Here is a 21,175-nt window from a genome sequence, read left to right on the forward strand (position 1 = left end):
AAAAGGAAGAAGTGCAAAGGATTTCACTCGCAAATTGAATCTTGACAAGAGGAAACATATGTTGCAGAGCCCAGAGCCCGTACCGAATCCATTGAGTGCTCGGGCTGTTAGAAAAGGATCCATTTGTGGGAATTTGTCGAGCGTAACTTTGCCCGGCGTCGTCCCCCGTCGGAAAAATAATAGGACGCAGCACCCGGAGAAGGCGAATTAGGATGTCACTGAAGTTTTATGAAATTAGTTCTTCTGGAAATAAATTAATTTGTGATGCCTTATGGAATGATAAGATTTCATACTCTGGAAACGGGTGTCAATTTGTTTTCAGTCGAGCAAACTAAAAGAACCTATCCGGGTGGGGTAGCTAAAGGGTTTCTTCTTGTTATATTTTCTTCGATGTTAGCTACATGGATTTAAATTTAGTAGGTGAACCGGCCGTGGCCATCGTACCAGTTATGATCATATTTGGAGCAATAATCTATAAAGCTCTTTTGGACTTCTGGTACTGGCACATTGTAAATAAAATTTTGTAAACTATCTCATTGGATTTCTAGGCATTTCATGTACAGTTATTTCTAAAATCAAAGTATTTTTCCTGGCTAAGATCCTAACACTTTCCAGCATTGCAATAAAAACCAAAAGGAGAAGATGAATCTAAATCTCCGACAAACCATGAGCTGAATGCAACACTCATCCACACTGCTGTCGCCTGTTGGTTGGCAGGTTATTCGTTGTTGCAGGAAGCGGTTAATAGCTCAATTTTATTTAGTGCTTCTGTTTATGCCGTGCGCCAAATAACGAGCTTTTAATGACCTCACCACTAGGTATGTGGGTATCAGCTTCTGCTCGCAATGATGATGGCCACCGCCAGCAGCCACTTAGCGTTGTTTTGTTCCATTTGCAAGTCCAGTAAGTCAGGGCCCGCCTCCGGGCCATAGTTGGCTGAATTCCCTCGTGCGATTAGTAGCAGCGATTCCCATCAGGACAAGAGCATCATCGTGCGCGTTTTATTGCAATTGTATTTTTCTGCCCCGCTCCCAAGTTGCTGTTGGCGATGACCACACGATCCGGACGAACGGCGGTGATGTTGTACTTTTTCTGTGAGCTGGCAACTCGTGGTTTTTCATTGACCCTGCAGGACCATCAAACGCTAACAAATGAACCCAATTGTGGCACGAGATCAAGCGATTTTCCTCCAGCCAGATGGCCCTTCCACGTGGCACTCTATTACACACTATCTCCCTATCGAATGTACTATCTCTGCGGGGGTACGATTGTGGGCTGGCAAACGGTTATTACCGCGGCGCACTGCGTTGTCGGTCGGCACGAGGGGGAAACGATGAACCGGACAGTGCTTTCGATCAGAGCCGGGGTCTTCGAACTGGACTGGAACCACAATCCGAATGACACTGCGTTCGATGTGGCGGAGATAATTCTCCACCCGGAATATGACATGAAAAATCTGCGGCACGACGTGGCAGTGCTGAAGGTTGACGGCAGGCTCACATTCAACGAGGTGATTCGACCGGCTTGTTTATGGCCGGCGGAGGATGATGATTTGCAACAGATTGAGAGATCCGTTGGTACTGCCATTGGATGGGGTGTTGACGGAACGGAACAGTTTTCAAGCATCTTGAGGGAAAGTACAAATAATTTGGTTTCGATGGAGCGGTGCCTGGAACAGTATGGGTACATTTTAGACAAACTCAATGGGACTGTGTTCTGTGCAAGTGAGTATAATCATTTTTTTATTTTCTTTATTTTTTATACAGCAGAACAGACTCGCAACAATATTGTTAAAAACTGTGTAATGTTTACGTCTAATGTACCAGAATTTTTTTTTTCAATTTTGTCCTGTCAATTTGTCCTGTTAAGCTGGAAAATATTAGGTCTGCATTCGAAAGTTAACTTTTGAGCAGGGGTAAAATCATCCTAGATCTTCTTTCTAATGGATTCTTCACGACGTGCTGCTTTTCGTAACACAATACCATAGCTGAAATGCATTTTTGTTATTTGTAATGCAAGTGCTTGTCAGTGCTGTAGTCGAATAATTATAGCTTGTTTGTAATGTTAGTAGTAATGTTATTTATCGAGCTTTCCATTCATATTCAACTGTCGGTATAATATCAACTAGAACCAAAGTTATGGAACAAAGACAAAAGGATGCGCAAAGCCTCTTACGAGACACTTACTTTGGCGGTCGCGCCAACAATCTTCACCCGAAATCTTCACACAATTTTGCACGCCGTCCATCGCTGCTTTGATAAGTCTCCTAAGCTTCCCGGAAAAGCTGTTCTCGTCCATGATTTTTCATAGCTCTAGACGGTCTATACTATCATATGCCGACTAAAATCGATAAACAGATGGAACGATGGGGCCTGATATTCACGGCATTTGCTTTACAGAAAAGATTTGGTATAGTCGACCGGCGTCAACAAAACCGTCTTGATAGCTTCCTCATTGATAGCTCATTCACTAGACGGTGGAAGATTATCTGGGCTATCACTTTGTAGGTGGCCTTTGGTATGGTACTGGCTCAAAATTTCTCACACTCCAGTTCTAGCCTGCACTTTTTCGGGCCCACCGACACAATCCTTACCTTGTTTTTGAGCTGTTGGATGACCTCCCCAACTGATTGCTGAGTGGTTTTCAAGGAAGGTTATGTATGCACAGCGTTTAAGATGGGCAGTGTAAAATTACGGAAGAGAGATAGGTCACCACTTTCTTCAGCAAAAATGCTCACCACTTGGCTTTGCAGGAAAAATATCAGATGTCAAGTTTCACTATACCCTGAAGTCCCAGATATCCGAAACTTTGAGAAGATTTCGCTTCTGAGAGCATGCAAATAAATCTGGCATGTTTGAATTCTAAATCACATTGTTGGATAGTTCTGCACACTCAGACAAGTTGATCCATCCTGAACGTTATGCCTGTGAATAATTTTTAGGAATACGAGATGCTCAAGGTACTCCAAAACGTTCTCGAGTTCAACCCGCGGTATCTACCAGATCAATCAAGGTTTTGGCCAATGTCCTCATCGTTAGCATGCACCCAATCTGGTTCAATAATCATATACGCATCATGCAAAGCCTATTTTCTAGAATACGAAATGCTCATGGTACTCCTAATCGTTCTGGAGTTGAGCTAATCAAGGCTTTCAATCCGCCCAATCCGGTGTAATAAGCATATGATACTAATTTCCATGAACATGAGATCCAATGCCCAAGGTGCTCCAAAATAATCTTGGGTCAAGATGCACAATGACAATGAGGTTAACCTGCGATTTGTTCTGCATACACGGACTTGGATGATCAAATGATTGACTCAACCATACATCCAGGTTTGGGAAAAATTGACTCTTTTAGTGCTATTCTTTCACTCACCTTTACACACACTCACAAATTCGACAACTGTACACGAGCTCTTCCAATATTTTCAATTAAGATTGTCCTTCGTTTAGCTTCAGCTAGTGACGAATCATGCCAAAAACAAACAGACAAAATTCATCACCGAATCTTTCCCACAAATAGCAAATGATGCATAGCCGAGTATATGTTAACATTCGAATCGCATACGATTGAAATCGCAATTGAGTGGTGAGTGAGGATTCGGCAGAAAGATTCGGGCCGCAAAATAAATAATTGAGTACACTCAATACACATCGGTTCATAATCATCTCTTGATTTCTTTTCCCACTATCTGTGGTTTCGCTTATTCCTCCTGGGAGCACTCAGTAGATATAAATCGTTGTTGGTTCGCTGTTGGGTTGAGTAATATTCATTTTGCAATCGTGTGTTCGCTGATTGATTGGAATTTTAAATCGGTTTGGTTCGTGTGAGTTTTCCCATAGGGTTCTGTCAAAAATTACGTTACGCTAAATTTGATATTTTTAGACCACCCCCCCCACCTCGTAACACTTTTTGTATGGAAGGTTTAATTTTTTGTATGGATTGTAACGCACGACCTGAGCCCCTTTCCCCCTACAGCGTTCCGTAATTTTAGAAAGGCCCCAAAGTTGCATACATCAAGTTGGGGAATAGAAGTTCCTTGGAAGGGGGGTCCCGTAGTGTAGTTGGCTACACGTCGCCTTTCAAGCGAATGGTCATGGGTTCGATTCCCAGCCCCTCCACCAAACCCTCGTCAGTCGCCGGATCCGCAGCCCATACGGTGGCGTTCTGGGGTGCACGCCTTACCGTCACGGCTGCCTGATGACGACTAACAACTTGTTCTTCTCGGAGGCATTCCTCCAACGTTACCCGGATAAATGGCAACCGAACAATGCAACGATCATTGGATAGACGACATGGACAAACGGATACAATGGACTCACGATGAGATGGACAAGCAACGACAACAATAATGATAATGGAAAATCTAAAAATTGATTCGGTGTGGATTCTGGCAGCAGAATGCCACAATCTATCTCGGCACAGTAGCGGTTAAGTAACACAGAGTGCCTAACAAATAATGAAAGGAATAAAAAACCCCCGGATCGAAACGTTGGCAATGATTTGAAATTATCAACATTTTCATGTGACTGAAAGCCGAAAATCCTGAAAATTAGAATAAAAAAAAAGTTCCTCGGAAAATTGTTCGAAAGAACCATCAGAGTAACCTAGAAAATAATTTAAGTATGGCATCATTTTCTTCCACGAGTCGATATCGAGTCGTAGAACATCAAATCATGGAGGGCCTATTGTAGTTTGTGAAAATAATGAATGAAATCGTATCGATTCATCGAACCTGTTGTGATATTAAGCGCTAAACGGATACATCGTCCATGACTTGGTTGATCGGGTAGATCGAACGTTCTGAACTCCATGCCGGTTTGAAGAACCATAAAGGCCCGTAGTAGCTAGTGAAAGTGTTGAGGAAAATCCTATCGGCTCAATGAACCTGCTGGGATGTTTAGCGATGCACGCATTATACATCGTTCAGAACTTGGTTGATCAGGAAGATCGCATCTTTGGAACTCCCGGGCGTTTTTGGAGAACCAAAAAGGCCTGTATTTGCTTGTAAAAGTGAATAGGACGTTTGGTCAAATAGGACTTATGGCCGAATACGTCATTAGGTCGAATTGGACATTTGGCTAAATACGTCATTTGGCCGAAAAGAGCATTTGATCGAATATGTGACTTGGCCGTAAAGGACATTTGGCCGAATAGGATATTTGGTCGAATAGGACATTTGGCCGAAAAATTTGGCCGAATAGGACATTTGTTCCGAATAGGACATTAGGCCAAATATGACATTTGGTCGAATAGGACATTTGGCCGAATAGGACACTTGGCCAAATAGGTCATTTGGCCGAATAAGACATTATGTCGAATGGGACATTTGGCCAAATAGGTTATATAGCCGGAAAGGACATTTGACCGAATAGTTCATTTTTCCGAATAGGTCATTTGGCCGAAAAGGCCATTTGGCCGAATAGGACATTTCTTCCGAATAGGACATTAGGCCAAGTAGGACATTTGGTCGAATAGGACATTTGGCCGAATAGGACACTTGGCCAAATAGGTCATTTGGCCGAATAGGACATTTTGCCGAATGGGACATTCGGCTGAATAGAACATTTGGTCGAAAAGGACATTTGACGATAATGATGACAATATAACATGATAATATTGACAAAATTGCTGGTAAAATAACTGCGTAGTTCAAGGGAAAGTTCTACAATGATAAAATTTGATAGAATGCACATAAGTATTTGTAGATTCGAAGACGAAAAGATTAAATAATTCTAAGATTAAAAGATTCGAAGTGCATTCCGCACTTCATGTAACGTTAAGTCTTCAAAATATCAGAAGGTTTGTGTACATGACACGACCGCAAGGTAGACGTTGGACAACGTACTCTGGTAAAAATCCGTTCTCGGAAATGAGAAAATAATTCATGGTTTCATGAATCCAACGCGTTTTCATGTTATGAAAATACACCAAGAATATAAATTATGATTTCATGATTTATTTTTGCGTAACGCAACTAATACGTTACGATTTGGTTGTTGAGATCGAAAAAAATGGAGAGAAAAAAAGTCAACAGGAAATTTGAACTCGAGTACACATAGTTGAAGTCCTATCAGCCGTTCTTACTTCTTGGAAAAGGCGTTAAGCATTTTGTCGACTGTGGATGTGGATTGCGTAGTACCATGAATAATATTTCTGAAATCATGAATTATAATCATGCTTTGATTCATGATTACATGATTTTTTATTCATGATTGTAATGGGCCAAACACAATTGATACGTTTGCGTGCGTTTGACAGTTTTTCCATGGGAAAACTGTCAAAACGCACGCAAACGTATCAATTGTGTTTGGCCCATAAGTATGCATTTGTTTCCGTATGTATGTTTTGAGATCGTTTTGCGATTGATTTTTCTATCGATACTAAGTTTTGTATATTGAAGAAGTTTGTTCTCGAATCAGCTTTCTTTTGTTTAGCAAGTTGGTCTTGAAAAGAATTGATTTATTTTCAATAATGGGCTTGCCAGTCAAGAACATGAGCTTGATTGACCGCCCACGGTTGCTACTCCGTTATTGCCAGGTCAGCTGTAATAACACAGAGAACTAACAGATAGTGTTTGGGACTAACATCATCCTCAATGTGTAAGAACTGGTGACCCAAAATTAAGCAATACCAGCGCCGGCCATGTGTGAATGTAGGTCAATTAAGGATTAGGAAGGAAAATGTTGACGTGATACTCGTTTTGATGGAAGGAGACGAGTCATCTGCACTTCCACGAGATTTTGTATATGTCAGTGAGTGCATCGTGTAATTTGATCGAGGTTAAACAAAACACAATCGTACGAACGTGTGCTAACTAATAGATTTACCGACCGCACTAAACAGAACAGAATTTTCCAATGATCGCGCGATCGTTCTGCGTGATAAAGGAAATTCGATGGGACACTCACATGTCAACCCATGTCAACCGCACAACGCAGAACAAGACATTTCGATGATCGCGCGATCGTTCTGCAACTAGAGAAAACACGATCAGACGCACAGTTTACTTTTACTTTCCTATAATTCCACGTCGTTCTGCTCTTTTAAAACACATTTGGTCACACACTAATTAATATATTTTTAACGACACAGAGTAGAACAAAATAACACGGATCTCGAAATTGTTCTGCGCTCTTAAAACTCGTTCGATCCGACACTCACAAAACTCAAGAATAAGCATAATAAAATCAATAGCACCTAATGAAACTTAAGCACGTGAAAAAAAATCTCTTGACTGCCAATACAATTTGATCTCGGGAACGAGTATTCAAAAACAAATACAACTAACTAATACTAACTATAGTTGCACTCTGGCTGGTTTTCATGAGCTTGGGGGAGGAAAGATGTAGTACAATTTTGTAGTTTCATAAAATCTACAATTTTTAAATCACTGGCACTTTTAATACTCATTTTCGTTTATTATCAAAAACGTCAAACTCGGAATATTTGCCAATGTTCATATCCTAAAGTAAAACCGATTTTCGAAGATACATTGCGATGGGACTCTTTCTTTGACAACGCCGGCTTCTTGATTCATGTTTTCCAGTAATTAATAGGTATTACCTCCGTGATGCCTCACATGTAAATATATTCTATCAATGATGATTGTCTTCTTTATTACTACAGATCTTATTAAAGGTTACCCTCTTCACCGACACCGGCGTTTTCTACTATTTTTAACTTAAAAAGCGATTTATGTATTATTCTTCGTACTATCTATACAAAGTATTTTCCATTGACGCGTCGACAACGATAACGCTTTATTATAATGAATTACGTTTATGGAAACTTTTTGGTATGAATTTCAATCAACAAATCAATTATTTATAGGAACATTTTTTAATTGAGTTGTTCAGCAGAAATAAAAGTCAACAAGGGTAGATCTCACCAGGATTTCCAAGAAGCTTCAGAATCTTCATAAGCCCTGACGAGCTTGCCATCCAGATCCAGGTCCAGAAACTCTTCTATTATTTGGCACAGATGTTTCTAGTACATATTGCAAGAGTGCAGATGTATCACCTTTTAACATGTTCACTAGAGTGATTCAAATTTTGACTTTTTCGCTCCTCTATGCTTAAACGATGACATTTGCTGTTTTATTAGTCCTCCTAAACAGACTGAGCACGCGCAGTTTGAAGTTTGTATGGAAATTACTATAGAAATCGCCACTTAAATGAAAAACTGTTCCGCGTTGCGACCCATTAACTAAGGGTATGCGATAACACACTTTTTCCTAACGAAACGAAACGAAACGAAACGAAATTTAAAATGTCTATGTTGATTCGGATCGAAACGAAACGAAATAAAGATTTCTTTCGAGACTTCGAAACGATACGAAATTAACGTTCATTTAATTCGAAATTTTTCGAAACGAAACGAAATTTCATTTTTTTTCCGCGGAATTTTTGTTAAATTGGTTTTACATTATGTACTCAATTCTGATTTCACTTTTTCGAAGTCGAATAACTGTTTTGCGACCAAAAGAGTTACAATAACAGAAAAGACAATCTGTGATAAATCGCCACATTCTCGCCGTATATACCATTGGCGATAGGACAATACCCCATCGTTTGTGCCGCTTCAAAGGAATTCATCGTGGAGCGTGTGCTCCCGAATCTGCTCAATTTTAAATCAGTTTTATATCAGTAAGTGAGGGGAGATCCCCCAGTGGCGGACACATAAGTTATTTAACGAAAATCTTACCAACTATACAGATTATGTTAACTGGTATACCGTATACACAAAATATGATCATTGATGAATCATACAAACTATACATGAGCATTTGAACACGTTTTGCGACAATGTATTTGATTGATAAATTTTGGTGGAAAATTTCACCTTCCTGAAAAGCGTATCCTAGTACCGGACACTTTTGCATCATGTTCAAATATAACGAAGTTGTTATTATATGAGTAGAAACTAAGGGTATGCGATAAGACACTTTTTCCTAACGAAACGAAACGAAACGAAATTTAAAATGTTTGTGTTGATTCGAAACGAAACGAAACATATATTTATTTTCGAGACTTCGAAACGATACGAAATCAACGTCCATTTAATTCAAAATTTTTCGAAACGAAACGAAATTTTAATTTTTTTTCCGCGGAATTTTTATTGAACTGATTTTACATTATGTATGCAAATCTGATTTCATTTTCTCAAATTCAAATAACGGCTTTGCGACCAATTGAATCATAGTCACAGAAGAAGCAGTCTGTGATAAATCGCTGTGTTCCCGTTTACCATTGGCCATAAAGTAATACCCCAGCATTTGTACCGCTTCCAAAGGAATTCATCGTGGAGTGTGTGCTCCCGAATCTGATCAATTTTATATCAGTTCAGCTTTACATCAGTAAGTGTGTATATAAAAATATAGGAATTGTGTTTTTTTTTCTAATTTAAATTCTATTTAACCTTATTTAACCTTATTTCATTTAAGACTTATGTGATTATGCTGAAGCATACTTCATATTTATTTATCAGCGTGGCTTTTTGGTATTGAGCTAAATCAAAACCAGAATATAAGAATATGGTCTGCGCAGATTGAGAATTGTTAATGGCATACATTTGCTCGCTAGACGCATCCTCTGCTCATTTTTAAAATGCACAAAAATATGTCTTTCAGATTGCATTTCAGAAATGTGATCGCAAAGTTTTTACGGCAGCAGTTGACAGGAATGAAGAAATATTTTTTTCTTTTTTTATACAAAAAGTTGTACTTAAAGGCTACCAGGGGCCTGTTGCATAATCGAAATTGTACTAATAATATTAGTAGAGCAGCTTGTAACTTGAATTTTTCTGTTGCATAATGAATCTACAAGGATGAATTTACAAGACTAATATTACAAGTAAACCGCACTAATAATATTAGTGGAATTTACAAGTAACTGTTGCATAAAGAAAATACAAGTAGAAATTATTGGCGTTGGCTTGTAGTTTATTCTACAAGTATGAAAGGTGCTGTAATTTAATTTACAAGTCGCTTTTATTTTATTATTTTGGGCACTAAGAATAAATTTCTCGTTCCCATATAACATTGAGAATTATGAAAATTGTCAAATGACTTTGCATATAGTAGAAGTAATTTAAGTACCGACATCAAGTATTCAAATGGTGGAGCGCTAAAGATCATTACTAGACCAACATTTGGAAAGGGCGTAACAACCAAAATTTATTCCTTCTCATTCTTTGTCCACATATATAGCTTTATATGAAGACGAAGAATCAGCAGGAATAAATTTTGGCTTTTACGCCCTTTTCAAATGTTGGTCTAGATTAGCAATTATGCAGTACCAAGGAATGTAATTGTCGCTGAAAAATGCGAAAAACAAGCGACAAAAGAGAATAACGATAACTCTTTGTCCCCATCTGCAGAGGATAAAGACATTGTTGCGTTCCATTTTATTTGCAACAAACATGGAGAGGTAATTGTTGTAAACTTTTCAAACTGCGATAACTTGATTATTTCAGAAGTAAAACGCAAATCATGTCAACAGATGGTTAAGTTTATGTCTAATTGATAACTGATACTAATTTAACCAAAAACATCATCGGAAACCGACTAATTCTCAAAATGCGTGGCAGGCGATAATTGTCCTATTCTGTTGAAGTTTGGGACAAACGCTTATTGCGAGTTGAGTTTGTCCCAACATTTACAAGAGAGGATAATGTCGTTGTCATTGGCAATGTTGTTATTTTACATTCCTTGTGCAGTACACAGAAACCCAAAACTACTCAAAAGTGGGTTGTTTTAGCTCAAATCCGCACTTTGGACCAATAACCCTATTTTGAGTAAAATGAGTTTCCTAATACTTAGTAGTTTAACTTAATCCACTTAAAACATATTAACCAAAGCTGAGTTTGGTTTACCCAAAGTTGACTTTATTCATCTCAAAATTGAGAATATAATAATTTACTGAAATTTGTATTATTGTATCATTATACTAAACAATCTTGTTTAAGACCATAGAATTTATTACGATATTTTCATCAGTTGGGATTTTGAACTAAAAAAGAAATCGTCCAAATTTCATAATCGAAATAGAAGCAAAATCTAAACCCGCATAAGTCTTACACAGTCGTAAATTAAACCCTCTTCAAAAACCCACAACAAACAAGTCTAGCGGGATTCGATTTATCATGGAGGATACGTTTGCGTAACTTATAAATCGCCTTAATTAAAACGTAATCACGTAATAACGACTCCAGTGTGCATTCCATTGGCTTGGTTAAAAATACCTATACCATGAAGCCGGCTTAAACCGCGGAATCAATAAATTTGCAGAGTGTTCCGTGCATTGCATACCTATCGCAGTCAACATATATATTCTATCCACAAATTTGCAAACAAACGTAAACTAATCGTTTTCCTCCTCATTGACAGTGAACTGTCGAATGAATTTTGACAGGTAAACGAACCTGACGGACTTGTAATTTCAACCTTACTAATAATACAAGTACTAATATTATTAGTTGGCAAAAGATTATTATGCGACGCAAATTACAAGTACTTGTAATTTGTTGACTTGTAACTTGTAACTTGTAGCTAATATTATTAGTCTGATTATGCTACAGGGCCCAGGTGGGCTTCGTGGCCGTGCGGTTAGCGACGTCAATCGTCTAGACGCATGGGCTATGGTGTGTGGGTTATATTCCCGCCCCGTTAAGGAGGAAACTTTTCGTGATCGAAAAATTCTCTATCAGTCCACTGGGTGTTATATGTCCTGTCCGTTGTCTAGGTGTTTAAATGTTCAGTCTGTACGACCTCTGGTCGAAGACGGTGTTCCTGTCTTTTTTCTTCCAAATTCAACCTTTTTATAAGAGGCTCGGAAACCCTTCAATTGAGTAAGAAACAGCTGCTCGAACAGTATGAGCCGGTTACGCCCTTACAGTCAATTCGGTATTAGGAGAGGAGAATTAGTTTGATACTCATTATTATAAGATTGAAAGGTGCTTAGTCATGCGCTTAAATCTGGTTTGAGGCATAAGAGGTGAAGAAGTTGGGCTTACTAAAAAAGAGGCGCTCTAAAAATACTTCACAAGGGCCTCGGGAATCCACGCCACGACTTTGCCTCTTTGACAAAGTTGTACTGATCTGATTCATATCTGATTACATTTACACTCTGACCCTGACGTATATCGGTTCACTTTTGAAAATAATGGGATAGAATCAGAGGCGCCAACTAATATTATTAGGGGGGGGGGGGGGGGGTATGGAGATATGATATTCAATTCGGGAAATGAAACAATCACGGCAATAGATTTTTAAAAACCTTAGGCCCTGCTAACATATTATTTTTTTTAATTCTCTGGCTATTAACCATTTTATCCACATTTCAATACAAAATTTTCAAAAAGACTTATCTACTTTTGTAAACAAAATAGTTAAATCTTCTTTGCCGACTTCGTTACGCATTGAAAAAATTTTTGGCATTCACTGGGGTTCGAACTCGAATCACGTGATTGTACGGCCACGTCTCTGGGCACTCACCCAATTACGCTTTCTTGTGGAGCAAAACAGAAGAGCACTACGCTTCCTACAATCTTGTATTTACTGAAGACTATTTATAATCAAATTATGATGCCATGACCATAACAGTTGGCTGGACATAGTGCAAAGCAGAATAACTTGTTAATAACAAACTTTATTATCAAATTATATTGATAACTAGAATTGTTATCATTTTGGTTGAATTACCATTTAAAATAACAAAAATGAAAACCGAATTTAATTCAAAATAGCAAGTCGACAATCAATTAGGATAAATACCGTTCATCGTCCTTTTTTTGAACACTTTTTTTTCAGTTGTGTAATTGGTCACAACAATGAATATATAAATACTAAGCAATCGTTCCCGATCTTCCTCAGGTTAGTTTTTCTCACTTATTGTCAATCATTAGGTTGCTAGCAGTGCAACACTGTAAATCAATTTCAGTGTCGCAGTGGGTTACATGTTTTCTCAAGGGGCAAGTATCTCTAAACTTTGCGATAGTATAAATCATTGTCCAGCAATAGTATTCGTGATATTTCTAGTATACATGATATTCCTCAAACAAAGATACGGTTGCTAGTTTGGTTGTTATGGCATTTGTCTGTTAGTTTTTGAAACACAGTACTCCCCCGTTTTGGGAACATCTGATATGTGCTTTTTACAGATTCTAGAAAATTTTTAAACCGTATAACATATTTCTAATGCCAACAAACCAAAACGGGGGCTGAAACATTCATTTTTTTAAAGAATTTAAATAAGACAGAAATCATGTGTTGCCTAAAATGGGGTGGACTGTATTATACAGTCAATGCTTTCCCTTATACAGTTTCATGCTTTCCCAATCAGGGCTCTTTGATCATTTTATCATAGATACGATGTAGTTTTTCGCTAATATTTTTAAGTATTTATGCATACTGTCGAAAGTTTGTGTTTTCATATGCATGTTTAAACTCTGTTATTTGTAGACAACAGAAATCTCAACTCATTCTTATTTATATGCAGTGAAGGATCAGGAGTCGATGTTCTATGACTCAATATCGACTCATAAAAGCAAATTTTTCAACACTAAATAGTAGTTTGTGCAACTAGTTGCAAAAAGATGATTTTTTCAGCACGAGTTGTACGTTTATCCAACGAGGCTTGCCGAGTTGGATAAATACTACGAGTGCTGAAAAAATCGAGTTTTGCAACGAGTTACACACGCTATTTTTTGCAATGACGAAAAATGGGCTTTAATATGATAAATCTATACCAAAATTGTACAATCGAATTTACTCCACATGATCATTCATGCCAATAAATTATGTTGCGGCAGAGAACAATAAGATTCCATCTTATCGTGCCAAATTGCATAGCTTGAAAAGCTATGAAGCGATGGATGCAATTGCCTTTGGAAAATTGTGATGTTATGTCCAACAAACCATTTCATTTATTACGAGAAGCTTAGAGTACACTATTTTAACACTCACCCAAACTAATTCAGCTAAATGTAGTCATGCAACTACTGTCTCAATGTAGGTTTTTCATTATAGCACCCAAATGAGTGCTATAATGAATATTATGCAACCCATTTGAGTTGCATAATGGTCATTAAAGCACCCATTCTGTTGGTATGGAAAAGTAGGCCGTTTTATCACTCAAATGACAACTGTAAACCAGGTATTATGATCAGGAATTGCAAAAAATTGTTTTATGGGCTACTATGATGACAGTACACCTTCTTAATAATCTTCCATTCTACTTCTCGATATTTCCATGAGTCGACCGACCCTTAACTATCGTGGAGGTTTGACAGCATATAACGATTTTGCCCGGATTCGTATTTTACGTTCAAACCTAAGTTCAAAACTGTCAATAGTTGGGCATATTGCAGCGCTGCACTTAGTTCGACGTCAGTGCGATCATGATTGTTTTCTCCAAATCACACCAGATCTTTGCAATTTCTTGATTATCCGACAGTTAAATTCTTCGCTTCCCCATATATTTGAACACTGCGGATTTCAAGATGAATTATATTGCCTCAAACAAATGCAAACTCATTTTATATATAGACGTTGTCCTGCAAAGTAGGCGATTAGTCAAGAGTATTCACCATTCCTGAATGAACACATGCCCTTGGATCATATGTTTCGGGAGTAGAGACTTAACACTCCAGACTTAACACTCCAGACTTAACACTTTTTTAGCGTCCACCATTATGGTGAGTGTGGAAAGCTGGATAAACCTTAATCCTAATCTATATGGTAAATCTGATTAAAGAAAGATTCGCAGTTTTATATGGTAGAGTTTTACCTCGTGTTAAACAAATTGGGATGACCATTCACCATAAAATATGTCCATAGGGAAGTTGCTCCCACAAGTTAGTTTGTTTGAAAGAATAGAATGTTTAGTACGATATTTGAACGACGCGAAAATTTAAAGAAAATGGCAAATTTGTATTGATAATAAAATTTGTTATTATTCAGTTATCAGTTAATCACATGATTGATAACTGAATATGGAATATGATAATAAGGATAACTTAGCATGTTATCAGTTTGATATCATTTCAGTTATCTGCCTTTGCTCCGGTTCTCTGTACCAAACACGTATTGGAGGTGTTATTGTTAGCAGACCTTTGTTTCAATTTTAGGTTAACCTGCAGTATAAATTTATCGAATACAGTAACGGTTTTCAACATATTCCGAACTATTTGACTCACCGACCAATGCCTATTACCACTGAAACTATTTCACCCGCCAATTAGTCCAATAAATCGATATTAATAACTAAAATATAGCATCCAAATATAGCATTTGCTCTACACGTTTCTTCGAAATAGCATGTTATCTACCACAAAATAATAATCATCCAGGTTGACGTTTATCACTTCGCCTTTCATTTGCCTATTCTATTTATCGAGGGATTCCTCGCAGCCCATTTATTACAGACGGTTCGAACACTTCTAAAGAAAGGTAGGTAATACAAGGAAATTTTGACCATTTTTTTTTTTAAATCCTAAATTTTGAACATATCTTTCAACCTAAAGATCAAATTTTTTCTACAGGTAAAGGACTTTGAAAAAGCTATCCTTTGCACTACATTAGATGGTGGAAGGACCTCTGCAAGTATCGTTTTGAGAAGTGTCCGGTGTTGGGAGGTGTCCGGCGCTGGGGGTCTCCCCCTATATAAAAATAAAGAAATTGTGGGATTTTTCATATACAAATTCAAATTTATTTTTAGATTTATATTTTATTTAGTGGGATACTCAATTATAGGGTGGCTCAAAAAACACTTTTTCAAATTTTTTGATTGGCCGCCCTCTTATTCGGTTCTATTTGATGCCCTGATGCTCTGGACAAAATTTCAGCCAAATCGGTCAACGTTTGGGCAGTGCTAAACTCGTTGGAAGTTTATATGAAAAAATGTATGCAGAAACATCCAAAAACAGTGATTTGTAGTTGGACGGCACAATTTACGATCAAGAACCATGATACTCATTCAGTTCTTGTAAAATAAAATACAGAATGTTATGCTGAAAACCGCGAGAAGATTAGAGTTTATTACGCAAAGATATTAGCATTTTACAGGAGTGTTGTATGGGTGAATTTATTTCTTTTCAAAGGTAAAAGAAACGAAATTTGCTCAAACCCCACTGCAGAGAAATGCGAACAACTTAGCCGGGCAAACTCGAATCTTCTCGCGGTTTTCTGCATAACATTCTGTATTAAATTCTCCAAGATCTGAATGAGTATCATAGTTCTTCATCGTAAGTTGTATAGTCCAGCTGCAATTTACTGTTTTTGGATGTTTCTGCATACATTTTTCCATATAAACTTCCAACGAGTTTAGCACTGGCCAAACGTTGACCGATTTGGCTGAAATTTTATCCAGAGCATCAGGGCATCAAATAGAACCGAATAAGAGGGCGGCCCATCACAAAAATTGAACAAAGTTTTTCCCATACTAATTTGAGCCACCCTACTCAATTATGTATCCACATCTGCCAGGCGTATACGCAGATAGAGAATTGATATTACTAGACCAACATTTGAAAAGATCGTATCAGCCAAAATGTATTCCTTCTTATTCTTCGTCTACATATACTGTATATATAGAATACATTTGCTCACTAGAAGAATCCTGTGCACCTTTCTAAAATGCACGAAGATATGTATTACCGATTGAAATTCACAGACCCATAGTCTTATATACAATCAGCTCGACAAACTGAGCTATTGTCTGTGTGTCCTTGGCATATGAGAACAGCTGTTATGGTCAGTATGAGCTGAAAGCAATCTTAAGCAAAGAACTTTCAGAAATTTTAATGATCTTTCAACCCGTTCTGGTTTTTTTTGCAGATTCCATGCGAAGATCTAGAAATGCCCACAAATCTGCAATATTGCAATATTGTGCAAATAGTCAAAAAAAGCATATTAGCTTGATTAACTTACACATCGTAGTTGCTAATCATGATTGGCCGAGAAACCGCAAATATGCACAGCTCACTAATTAAATAATATTCTTGGGATACAAAAAAGTTATTATTATTGTATACCTACTTGCTTCGGAGTTTCCAATAATGATGCTGGTCACATGCTTATAGTCAATTATAACAATTATAATTATAACACTCATTGTTATAAGAGACCGAGGAATGCTTTGCATCTCCGTGAGCGCTTCGGGAAAGGAATCGTTATGGTTAGTTTAGAAGGTAATTCGTGTGAAACCCCTTGGTAAGCGACAAAATATTTATTGTAAACGAAGTTATTTTGAAAACAAGAAGACGAAAACTGTGTTTCAAATCAATCCATCGCAAGATCAATGTGCTTCGTTTAATAATCTTCTACAATACGATCGATTCCGCACTATATAATTATGTGCTCTTCGATGCAGACATAAGTTTTATCACTTTACGTTCTCCCACACTAGCTGGCGTGATCAGCATCAACACGATCGATAGCACACTGCACTGGTTAAACAAATTTCTGCTACGCGAATTAGATTTTTTTCACTTCGCGTTCTCCCGGACTAGCTGGTCCCATGACCAGCATCCACACGATCGTTCCGCATTCATATAGAAGAAAACTGCATATGAATTTGTCGACTAATAATGGGGTTATGTAGTAAGCGTTAATAGGAATATTGTATAACCTAAAGTTTTGAAAACAACTTTACGATTTTGTTCAGCGGCGCAGCCAAAATTTTTGATAATATAAAGTATGGTTTAAGTTTAAATTTGTTTCGAAATTCCGCGGAATTCCGTTAAATTTCGTTAGAAGTTAGTTTTTTCTAGCGAATTTTTTGTAATTTTACGAAACGAAACGAAATAAAGAAATCAGCGGAATTTCGTTTCGAACCACCTGAAACGAAATTTTTCGAAATACCGCATATGCTTACCATTAACTATTCAAACGTAATCGACACGATGACTTCGACACGATGTTAAATTGAATTTCCCGCGATTCAGTATTTCCTTTATAACTTATCTTGCAAGCATAGAATTGTTTCGCAACAAAGACGATCAGTTTCATTGCAAAACTGTCTATGTTGGCAACGTTGTCATACATTTTAAGAGCTTAATGAGCATCGTTGCGGAGTGGTTTTCGACAAAAGTGACTGTTTACACAGTAATTTTCATTCAAACTTATTCAAACTGCGCGTGCTCAGCTTAGTTACATCCAAAATAGCTAAAAATTTGGGAGGATTAATAAAACAGAAAATGTCATCGTTTAAGCATAGAGGAGCGAAATAGTCAAAATTTGAATCACTCTAATGTTCACATATTCAAACATGTAGCTTCCAAGCCTTTTGAACATGTAACAGTATATCACTATCACTAACGAAGTCATACATTTTTGTATAAACATTTATAAATTAAACTATTTCTTCGAATTTTGTAATTATAAATTCGTTGACAGCCGGTGGTAGAGGAAAATCAAGACGTCACAAAAACACCAATGGGCCTTGCCAGTCAAGAACAGCAACAAAACCAAATCAGAATTTTGAGATCAAGTTTCACATTCGAATAAAATTTTGCAGCGTCTCCTTCCGACGCGAACTTGTGATGCTGCAACGTACGGCAACTTTCAGCTGTCATCAAGCGAACACTCTACATGTGCGTGATAATATGCACTATGACAAAAACTCGTCTCGGCCCAACCTTCCCTTGTACAGAATATCCTGATAAAAACCGATTAATTTCCAACAATGCATCTTTGGAATCGCTAACAGTAACCACTGATAGTTTGGATTTGATAGAAAATTGTGGCTTGTGAGCTGCTTCCACTGATTGGCAGTCGAAGGTACTTCAGATAGCACTGAAATGTATTCCTTTACAGAACCACAATTTAATAGAAGAGATGGTTGAACCAAGACAATTTTTCTCCAAAGTGACTACAAGAAAGCTGCTTTTTCGCGCGAGAGCTATTTCTTTCGCAACATTTGAACTATCGGTTGCTTATTTCGCTACAATGACGTATATGGCGGTCATAGTGGAGTACATTTCTGCATGCGAAGAAATTTTTGAAGCCTCTCCCTCTGAACGCGTGCTCGGAATTCTGCTACCTACGGAAACTTTCTGCCCGTACCAAGCGATTACTTTGAAGAAAATTTGTTAAACCTTTTCTTCTATAAAATTGTGGTTCTGGAAAGAATCGAATTATTTTCCATAATTCGCCTTTCCAGTTACCAACAGTAGCAAAACCAAAGAAGGAATCTTGAGATCAAATTACACATATCTCATACTGATGCGAATACATTTTTGCTGCATTCCCTCTGATGCGCGCTTTTGATACTATTACAGACGGCATGTTTCTGCGATCGCTAAGCGATTATTTTTCTCTATGACTAAAATTAGTCCAGACTTAACCGTACTTTGTATAGAATGTTCGTCTTGAGAATAACCGATTATTTTTCAATAATGCGCCTTGCGAATCATTAAGAGCCACCACTCAATAGTCCGACGCGCGCTGGTAATTCTGCTACCGAAGTCAAATTTCTGTTGGCGTCAAGCGATGATGATTTGCAGTATGTTTAAAATTTGTTTCGTCTCAACCTTCTATAAAATTGAGGTTTTGAATAGAACCAACCCAATCATTCCCAATTAACTGCAAAAAAACCCGATTGAAAACCATGCGTGAAAATTTCACTGAAATGCCGCTGATGCCGACGATAGCCACTCGATAGTTTGCTGCGTTACCGCTACAGATGCGGAAACCACCGTCATGGATGCTAGGACCGCTACCAACGCCATTGTTCTGTCCGCTCTACGTGCCCGGTCTCCGTGACCACTCAAGGATCCTCGAACAGAAATGACGCGCGAGCTCGAAACATGGGTCTTCTAAAACCCAGAGAAAATGACATGGAAAATGGGAATGGATGAACGGGGTTGGTTGGTTCTGATATTTCTACTGGGTAGGACATGAAATGAAATTTTCAATAGTTTATCGTAAATAATCAAAAGTTTCAATAGAATTGACAAATTTTTGGAGAGATTACGTGTCGATTGATATTTAGATCTCCAAAATCCATTGAAAGATAAAGGCTGTATTAACTGTAAATTCCAGCCACATTTTCGTTTATGTCATCAAACATTTATACGTTGAAGTAAATACTTCAACATACAACCTTTGAACAACAACAACCTTTGAACATAGCTTCAATTTTGTATTGAATACCGTGTAATCATTTTTGTCTTTTTTTTAGGAACAGAAGTTTGCAGCGGCAGCGGCGGTAGTGGTTTGTACGTTCAACGGGAAGGAAAATTCTACCTTAGAGGCATTGTTGTGTTTGGGCCAACTACTGGGTATGGCCGAAGATGCGGCGTTGATACAATCACCGCATTTGCAAATATTGCATTTTATAGCGAATGGATCCAGCGTACGGCTGCAGAGGATGGACGTTGAAAACTTGAGTTATGTAGTTTGCATATATTGAATTCATCATTGGCAATATATATCTAGATGTTTATCCTGAATCAGAAACTGTTTGCAAGAATAGCAGGGAATCTCATCACACAATCTGTACATGTTGGATATACAATAAACAGCATATTTTTTAATAGTCCAGAAAGTTTCTCGTTCTTTCATTTATTTGCATGAAAACACTTCTTCTACAGATCCCATTCTTTTTTGGAAACACGTTCGGAACGCTTATGTTTCCAGAATCGAATTATGACCATGGGTTTTGAAATTTCCAAACCCCATCAAAAACCCAATTAAACATTTAAGTCCTACGCGGAGACGAGCCAGCTTCGGGCTGAAAGTCTCTTTAATAAAGACACAAAAAAAAAAAAAAATTAGGTCCTACGTTAATTATATCAATTTTATTGAAATTCAATTTATATTATTTCAGCATGGATCATCAATATTTATCTCTAGCTACATTGCGTGAGTGATAAACTGGGTTAAAAACCAACTTGGAAGTATTTCTTTGTTTTATTTTTGGGATTTCTAGGTCCATGGGACAATTATGCGTATAACGGTCGAACAAGACAAGTTTTATTATTGGACTTGAGTTGCAGAAATGTATTGAGTTTGTGTGGAGTCTCTGTTTGAGAGGTGACAATCTTATCAAGTCAGGGATAATGAAAAACGATCCACTTTTGAGATATATTATAAGACGTGTTAGTATCAATCCAGTTAATTCCACTACTTGATTGTATCTTCACGAGCTGTGAAAACATCGCACCAATCC

At 37.7% G+C, this 21,175-nt stretch overlaps 1 protein-coding gene across 1 annotated transcript; it reads left to right on the top strand.

The window, feature by feature from the left end:
* The first annotated feature begins 915 nt into the window (after positions 1-915).
* On the top strand, positions 916-20,532 carry LOC134214015 (phenoloxidase-activating factor 1-like). Its single transcript, XM_062693469.1, has 2 exons — positions 916-1,724; positions 20,186-20,532. The coding sequence occupies exons 1-2, from the start codon at positions 1,049-1,051 to the stop codon at positions 20,383-20,385; spliced, it is 876 nt and encodes a 291-aa protein (XP_062549453.1). The 5' UTR covers positions 916-1,048; the 3' UTR covers positions 20,386-20,532.
* Positions 20,533-21,175: the final 643 nt, after the last annotated feature.

This window comes from Armigeres subalbatus, chromosome 2, assembly GCF_024139115.2.
Source record: "Armigeres subalbatus isolate Guangzhou_Male chromosome 2, GZ_Asu_2, whole genome shotgun sequence".
In the NCBI taxonomy this organism is placed as follows: Eukaryota; Metazoa; Arthropoda; class Insecta; order Diptera; family Culicidae; genus Armigeres; species Armigeres subalbatus.